Genomic DNA, 8,495 nt, shown 5'->3' with positions numbered 1-8,495 from the left:
CTTCCGAATTTAGATTCAGCTTCAAGCAAAGACACAAACCTAGGAATGTAGGATTTTGACCTATGACCAGTGTGTTAGTAACTAACGACTCAAGCGTATGATCAGCAAGGTGGGTAAGAAGTAAGCAGAAATTACCGTCAACCCACAGAAGAAAAACGAGTTTGGGATGATTGACCACCGTCACCTCCTGTAAAAGTAGATCAAAAGCAGGCAATATTATTGTATTGTATTATTACTTCTCTTGCCAGCATGCTTGTTAAAGCAAGCAAGCAACCAAAGTTGACTCTAGGAGAAAAACATTTGCTTACATCCGAAGTTAATTTTTAGGTCCTTAAGCTTTAGGACAAAGGAGGGTTGTACCATGCAAACCTGTTCATTTTTGCAATCAATCAGCAAATATCTTGTCTTTCTTGAAATAAAATTGCTTTTCTTTTGTTCGTAGCGTCGGCTCTGAACTCCACCCACCACTGGGTCTGGGCCATGAATGATTGGAAGAGGTGATAGGATGTTACTAGGGTAGTAATGGAAGAGGGTCCTATGCCCGATGACTTGGCCTCACATGTCGTCGCTGTTGGCCTACAGCTCACCTAATTCTTCCACAACACATGGCCTGGCCACCATCTTCCCAGTCGGATGGATGCAAACCCGCGACTAACCTCTCCTTCTCCCCCAATTTATCGAAACCCTCGCATCATTATACCCAGCAACCATTCTTGTCTTGTCATTTTCCTTTCAGCCGGTGCCTTACGGATCAAGATGGCCCGGTTGATACAGCTACCTACGCCTGTATGCTAGACTCTTGCCATTTCTCCAATTTCGGCCAACAAGTCCATGCTAACGCGGTTTAAAAAAAAAAAGGGTTCGCAGGCCACGAGATGTTGTTGTTTTGACGATGCGGTTCAACTGTTTGAGAATATGCCTCAGAGAAACTTGCACTCCTGGATTGCTATTCTTGACCTATATCTATCTACATGATGATGGCTTCTCTGAGGAAGCATTTCCATTGTTTGAGGATTTGCTGCTGGAGGGTGTTGAGTTAGAGTTCTTTGTGTTTCTACTTTCTAGTGTTGTTGAGGATTTGCACTGGTTATGCTGGCGTGAGATTGGGAGGCCAGCTGCATGGGGTTGTTATAAAGAATGGCTTCGCGTCAAATATTTATGTTGCAAATTCATTGATAGTATGTATGGAAGACGTCGAAGCTTGGGTGATGCAAAGAAGGTGTTTAATCTCATGAAAGAGAGGGATTGCGTTTCTTGGAATTCTGTTGTTATGGCATGTACCGTCAATGGAGAGGTGCATGAAGCATTGGAGTTTTTGTATAGAATGTAAGCAGAATGTAATTTGGAGGCACGTGTTGTGTCTTGGGGTGCTATTATTGGTGGCCTTTCACAGGATGGTTATGATGCTGTAAAGCATGTTAGTGTCAGGGTTTGAGCCAAATGCACAAACACTGGCAAGTGCTCTTCCCGTTTGTGCCAGATTGCCAATAATAAGAACTAGGAAAGAGATTCACGGCTTTCTCGGGAGACATGAGCTTATGCATAACCCTTTTATAGTCAATGGGTTGGTAGATTTGTTTAGGAGGTGCTGGGATATGGCAACTGCTATGTCTCTATTTTCTTCTTTATTCTCTATGAAAAGTGAGATCTCCTATAGTACAACAATGGTCGTCAGTTATTTTAAGAAGGGGGAAATTTCAAGGGCTGGGGATCTTTTTGATCAGATGGAACTTGATGGAAAGAGGAAAGAAAAAGTATCATGGTACTCGATGATTTCAGGCTATGTGAATAACTTGACGTTTGCTGAGGCTTTTGCTATGTTTCGAGATTTAGTAAATCAAGATGTTGAAGTTGATGGTCATACCCTTGGAACGGGCATCCTAGCCGGTTTAATGGAAAATGACCATAATGAACTATGACCATAACTTGACGTATGCAAAGCTCGAAGTTGAGGCCTGTGGCATCTACACTGTTAGAATCATCTTACCAGCCTGCTCAAGGTTGGCAACTATTGAGCGAGACCAGCAGGCCCACTCACGTGTAATTAGATGTGGTTATTAATCGTACGCTCATATTGGATGCATACTACTGCATTCACCATGCATGGTCATGGAAAAGGAGGAGCTGCCTTCTTTCACAGATTGCTTTTTAATGCTTTTAAGCATATGAGCAGGAAGATGAAGCATATGATGTCATTCGAAAAATGCAAATGCAGCCCAGCTGCACGTTGTGATCGGGAGTGCCTTGCTCGGTGCAGTGGCTGTGTTATCCATGGAAATATTACTGTTGCAGAACTTGCAGCAAGTAAAGTCATCGATTTGGAACCAAATAATACAGGAGAACATGTTATGTCGGAAAATTTATATGCTTCAACAGGCAGATGCAGCGATCTTGCATGAATCATGCTTCTGATTATATTAGGAAGGATGAAGAATTAGGCTTTATCTTGGAGTTCAGATATGGACTGGATGCCAGAGAAGAGGTTGACGGAGGAGTCGGACTCCGCCACGCATTGGAGGAATTTGAGGATCCTGCGAAGGCCTCTCACTCACTCTGCCCGGCCTTCTCTGAGTCCGGTCCGGAGTGCGAGCGTGACTTCTCTGTAGAGTCTTTGCTGGTCCAGTGATTTAACCAGTTCCGCCACCGCCGATTCAGGCTGAGTCTCAGGCTCCGAGACTGAGCTGGCGCTCCGGAAGGGCATTTTCAGGCACATCCTTTTCCTACGTCGTCGTGCCGTTCAAGTGTTTAACTAACTGTAAGAAAAAGATTGATGGAGAAATGGACCGACGGGTGGCAAAGCTAAGTTGGGCTTCGGAAGTTAAATGGCCTCAATCCCGCAGAATCGTTTCCATCAACAGATTGACCATCCCTTTTATGGATCCATCCGTCGGTCCACCCTTTGTTTTGTCATGATTCCACCGACCGCACACGAGGTTTCTGATTTTGCTACGTCACGTTTACACACTGTAGTTTGTAAAATACTCGCGTATTATATTCCTATATTATCCATACTGGTGCTCAATGCATGCCTAATATGTGTGTAATAAAAAAAATACATAATTTTTATGTTCATATATTTTAAATAAAATTTTTATTATTGAAGCAAATTTTAAATTTTTAAATATTTTTATAAAATAATTTTATATTTGTAGTTATAATATTTAGAGGTAGTTATGTTGAAAATATATATTTAAATAGTTAAAAGTAAAAATAGTCATGGGTAGTTATAGGTAGTTAAAGTGAAAGTAGTTTTTATAAGAGTAAGAAGAGAACTTCATAAAATGATAATAAATGTTAATCTCATACCTCTCCTGAAACTTTCTATATAGTATAGATAATACACATAAGCATATAATTCAAAAAACTTTTATATTTTGTATACTTTAAAATTACTCTAAAAAATATTCATACCTTTTAATTAATTGTATATAATACATAAAAAATTTTTGACATATTATATTTTATGAATTATACTTCAATTTAAAAAAAAATTTAAAATTTTGAGCAAGGATAATGATTTATCTTCTTAGTTATATACAAAATAACAGTGACATATAACATAATTCTATAGATTTATACACATAAAAGTAATAAATTGATAAAATTTTAATAAATTTAATGGCCTTTACACAAAAATATGATTTAAAATTGGTATAAATATAGCACATATTATAGTTATGTAATTTTCAAATATATTCATACTATTCACTTACAAATTTATATACCTAATTTTACCAAACATGTATTTTTGTACCAAAACTGTTATCCGTGCTTTTGAAACCCATTTTTGTACCAAAAATGGTTTTTTTATGGGTAAAATCCGAAAAACTCCTTATAGTATAGTTATCCTACAGAAAAATCTTTTGTGATTTCAAATCATACACAACAGTACTTTATGATTTAAAGTAAAGTGAAAAATCTACGAAAATCGTTAAATTTAACACGTTTGATGTGAAAAATCAACGAAAATCGTTAAATTTAACACGTTTGATGTAAACGCACTAGAACTGTGCGTGATTTTTCTAACAAATAGTTTTTTAAGGCAAATTTTGATCTAAAATACCTATTTTGCCCCTCATACCTTAATAAAACAACCATGATTCTTTTTTAATTTTGCTCCAAAATTGCAAAATCGACGATTTTTGCTTATATTATTAATGAATGAAACTAATGAATCAAAAATCGTTTGTTTTATGTTATTTTTTACTCATATTATTAGGATATTTTTATCATTTCACTCAAAATCGCTTGTTTTAACGATTTCTGTCGATGTTTCAAATTACTTCAAACCATGAGGTACCGATACGTATGATTTGAAACCACAAGGGGCTTTTCTATAAAATAGCTATACCACATGGAACTTTTGTGTTTTTTACCTTTTTTTTATGAGTAAATCTTTCCTACACTGACGGTGTATACACTATCATCGTTGAATTCATGACACGTGTGCAAAAGTTGAATTTCAAATTCAAATTTTGCTTAGTTATCATTCATCCAACACTGATAGTGTATACACTGTCAGTGTAGGAAAGATTAATCCTTTTTTTATACATGTACATACAATATCGTGTATTATACTCGTACCATATATGGTTACTCGTTACTCCTACCATTTTTTTTTTTGGTTACTACTTCTTTTCCAGTTTGTAACACCAATGTCCCTTTATGTTTAGGGTACTTTTCGATGACAAAATCTTAAATTTTGGGAAAGATGGGAATCATCGAATGTAACACGAAATCTTACTTGTTAATTTGCCTCTCTTTCCAAAAAATTATCCTTTTAAACTCGAAGTATAAAAGTCTCCCATCTCAGTAATGCCATTAGATTGGACCAATGTATATCAACTAGTTGGATGCATGTCATAATAAAAGAGAGAGTGATATTTTCTCACTCATATCGGGCATCTAACATGCACCTGAATCCAGTAGCTAGCCACCAGAAACTCCTGCATTGTATTCATGTAGCAGAAACCATTTTCATGATCACTTCCGAGTGCAAGCACCTGAATCTATTAGTTAGACACACAAACTCCTGCATTGTATTCATGTAGCAGAAACCATTTTCACGATCACTTCTGAGTGCAAGCATTTGAATCCATTAATTAGTCACACAAACTCCTGCAACGTACTCAGGTAGAAGAAACATTTTTCATCATCTATAAGTGCGACTAGTGTTTAATAGCTAAACCATAATGCTCAAATTCTTGACTTAAAGCCTAATTCAGATTCAGAGTGCAAAAGATGCAGTCAAGTTCCAGTTCCCCTTCTTTCTAACACGATAAAGTATACTACAAATTATGTTGATTAGTTGCTAATGGTTACATCTGCCACCTTTTAGGCTGCAATATGCACATAAGCTGGCTGACATTGATACAAGCATGAATGAGAACTCTACAAATACCTGCAACACCAACCCCTCACATAGCATCATATTACCCGTAAATGCTTCCAGAACTTTGGGGTGGTCATTACAGTTCAAATTTCACAGATACAGTAATGCAATACGAGGGTAAGTATTAAGCAAGAGATCTGAAACAACAAATATAGGCTTTTGAGACAAGGGTATTACATGTTCAATGAATTCCAAGACACAAAAGAAGTAGCAATTCTCAGATTCAGATGCTGACAAGTATCAACTTCTGAACTTTTCTTCAACATCACAAAGAATCAACAATTCCTTTGGGCGTTGAAAATAAAACTAAGCAAGATCATCTTACGGTGCTACCAATTCTCTTTTACAATTTTAGACTTCTCCAGAATGAACTTTCCCTCCTTGTACTTCTGTGTTGAGTCGTAAGCTCGCTCATACTTCCACCCTAATAGCTCATGACAATCACCACAATGTATGTCGGCAACTGTGTGTAGACCAGTCATGAGCTGTCTGTCTTCTTTAACTCCCAAAACAATGTTCATCACATGAGAGAACAAAAAGGCTCGCCCATTTCTTCCCTAAAAATTGCATCGCAATGAATCTAAGCCGCTGATGCCCAAACTATATTCATGATCATTACAGTCTCAAGAAATTGGCTTGCTTTGAATTGAAATTGATAGTCATTCTTAACAAAACACAACATTTGACCTCCAAGTAGAATTAACAACACATAAAATTTCAACAATCTTTTATACCACTTATCTTCACTACTAGGGTCATCATATATCCTCGTCTTCGTACACAAGCGAACAAGGAATTCTTTATATTTTTTCCCCCTTAATATCTACAAGGTTTTTCAGCGCCTAGAGGAAAATAACCCGATTTTTGTCGTTTGACGGTAGCAGTGACCAAAATTTGCTTCCGGACAACCGAACCGGCCGTGCCATACTAATTTTCAAAGAACCGAAAACCATATATTTTAACTACCATCATTATGTATTCCCAACTAAAAACTCTCCCCAATTTGATGACCATGATAACAAAGAACTAAACAAATCATCCATCCCATTAAGAATTAGGGAAGTAATTTAGAGGGTACGATTGGATCAATGCGTTACCTGAAACTCCTTGGAAATTATATCATCATGAAGCGAAACATGATTCTTGCATTTATAGCAGCTATACAGGCGAGGTCCAACCAATTCACCCATCAATCAAAAGTTCTGGGGCACAACACCTCACCCTGCTTAAAAACCAAGACTCGACAGATTCAAAACGCATGATGCAGAAACCAATGAAGATATATATATATATATAGATAAACTTTCAGCAGCACATTGATGGCTGCACAAGCCAAAAGGGAGAAAAAACCACAATGTTCTTTACCTTCAAATGACTCAAGGAGGATGACCCAGAAGTCTGCAGCCAAAAAAGCCAAAGGAAAAAAAAAAAAGATGAGAACAACAGAGCTTGTTGACGTAGAAGATGGTATTACGACACTTACAGGACCTTGCCAATATATATATATATATACACGCGCGCACACACACACACCAACACCGGAATGAAATGATGAAAAAGGAAGTTGGGTTTGACAAAGACAGGATTGGTTTTATAAGTAAACACCAGTAAAGACCTCATTTTATATATAGTAATAAAGAAGCGTGTGGAAATATCTACTCCGCCACCCAAGCAAGAGTACAAGAATAGTGATGGTGCGAAACAGTAGTGTTTAGTTGTGACGGTTTGAAAAAAGAAGCAACGGTGACTTTTGAGAAACCCCCTATATATATAGTCTATATTCTTAACTTCAGCTCACCAACCATTGTCATAATCAGAGATGGACAAAGGTTGAATTCGAGGGCAGAATTAAAGCTGTAATAGCGTTTTAAAAAAAATGATTAATAATTATACAATTGCAGTAACCTGCCTGGCCACTCTGCCTTTGGGTTGACGGTTGGCATCCTTGAGGTCGGATGGAGAGAAAAGTGGGGCTGTCGGGGGATATACAAAGGGACTACTGCCGGTACTGAGTGAGCAGTGAATGGGCAGGGGAGGACAATTTCAAGAGTACCATTAATGGGATATCTAATTTTTTTTACTAATATTTCGTTTATATCATAAATATTTTTTTATCTTATATATATATTATATCATAAAAATATTATAATAATTATTTCAAATAATATATTCTATCCAAACAATGAGTTCAGCGCATCATTACTTATAAATAAATATATTAAATGAGAAAATAGGAGACACCGATTGTGCAACACAAATGAAATGACAAAGCCAAGGCCATCTTTTTATAACTTCCCCACAAGCTGCATGTGGTCCTTAGAAACTTTGAAGAGTCTTATTTATCAAGTAATGGAAACGAATCCACTTTCACTCTTTCCAATTGGAAACTTTTAGAATTGGAATGCGAAAGTTGTTAGGTCTGATCCCACCATAAATGATTCCGAGGCACCTAAAATAGAAAACTGAAAAAAGTTTAAATAGTTACAAAATACCCAACTAACTTGCTTCCCAAAGGTCCACTAATTTGCTCCCCAGAGGTCCATTGATTTGCTGTTTTAATTTGATGTCTAATCACACTTTTTTGTAAATCGGGACATGAACTCTCTAAAACTCATTTAAATCTATTGCTCCCTCCGTCCCACTTTTGATAGTCCTGTTTTCCTTTTTCGTCTGTCCCAAATTGTAGTCCATTTTTCAATTGAAGAATGTAGTTGTATTTTAATTTTTCTAAAGTGCCCCTTATTCAATGTAAGTTGTTGTTACTATAAACCTACCCTATTTAATGAGAGTTGATTCTTTTTTACCATCAATTCAAGTTCCCATAAAGTTGTACTCTATTTAATATGAGGGTATTTTAGGAAAATAGCAATCTAAATTTACTTTTTCCAACAAAGTTAACTACTTTTTTCTTAAACTGTGTGAAAAAAAGAAACAGGACTATCAAAGTGGGACGGAGGGAGTATATTTATAACCATCAAAAGAAGAGATTTTTTCATAATACTCAAGCTTGATATGAGATATAAAAACAAACTCAGCAGAAGTTAATCTAACCAAATGGTGCTTCTGCTTATTTTCACTACTAACTGTTCCATTTTAACTGCTA

General features: G+C 36.6%; 2 protein-coding genes across 2 annotated transcripts; one reads left to right on the top strand and one right to left on the bottom strand.

Annotated features, from left to right (window-relative positions):
* The first annotated feature begins 608 nt into the window (after positions 1–608).
* On the top strand, positions 609–1,842 carry LOC113763522 (pentatricopeptide repeat-containing protein At1g71490-like). The gene has a single exon (XM_027307355.1). The coding sequence runs from the start codon at positions 893–895 to the stop codon at positions 1,328–1,330; it is 438 nt and encodes a 145-aa protein (XP_027163156.1). The 5' UTR covers positions 609–892; the 3' UTR covers positions 1,331–1,842.
* Positions 1,843–5,530: 3,688 nt separating this feature from the next.
* Positions 5,531–6,903, bottom strand: LOC113762231 (protein yippee-like At4g27745). The gene is made up of 3 exons (XM_027305593.1): positions 6,758–6,903; positions 6,490–6,614; positions 5,531–5,949 (listed from the first exon to the last, which is right to left on the bottom strand). The coding sequence occupies exons 2-3, from the start codon at positions 6,580–6,582 to the stop codon at positions 5,722–5,724; spliced, it is 321 nt and encodes a 106-aa protein (XP_027161394.1). The 5' UTR covers positions 6,583–6,614; positions 6,758–6,903; the 3' UTR covers positions 5,531–5,721.
* Positions 6,904–8,495: the final 1,592 nt, after the last annotated feature.

Source organism: Coffea eugenioides, chromosome 2 (genome assembly GCF_003713205.1).
Source record: "Coffea eugenioides isolate CCC68of chromosome 2, Ceug_1.0, whole genome shotgun sequence".
Lineage (NCBI taxonomy): Eukaryota > Viridiplantae > Streptophyta > Magnoliopsida > Gentianales > Rubiaceae > Coffea > Coffea eugenioides.
The sequence above is the reverse complement of the archived record's forward strand: the minus strand, read 5'-3'. Positions and strand labels throughout refer to the sequence as shown.

What these genes read in the sequence shown, in the direction of transcription:
- LOC113763522 (XM_027307355.1), top strand. Translation starts at nt 893, where the DNA reads ATGCGGTTCAACTGTTTGAGAATATGCCTCAGAGAAACTTGCACTCCT.
- LOC113762231 (XM_027305593.1), bottom strand. Translation starts at nt 6,582, where the DNA reads ATGGGTGAATTGGTTGGACCTCGCCTGTATAGCTGCTATAAATGCAAG. An exon ending in TAATTTCCAAGGAGTTTCAG is followed by an intron (nt 5,950 to 6,489) that starts GTAACGCATTGA and finishes TGCAATTTTTAG; the next exon opens with GGAAGAAATGGGCGAGCCTT.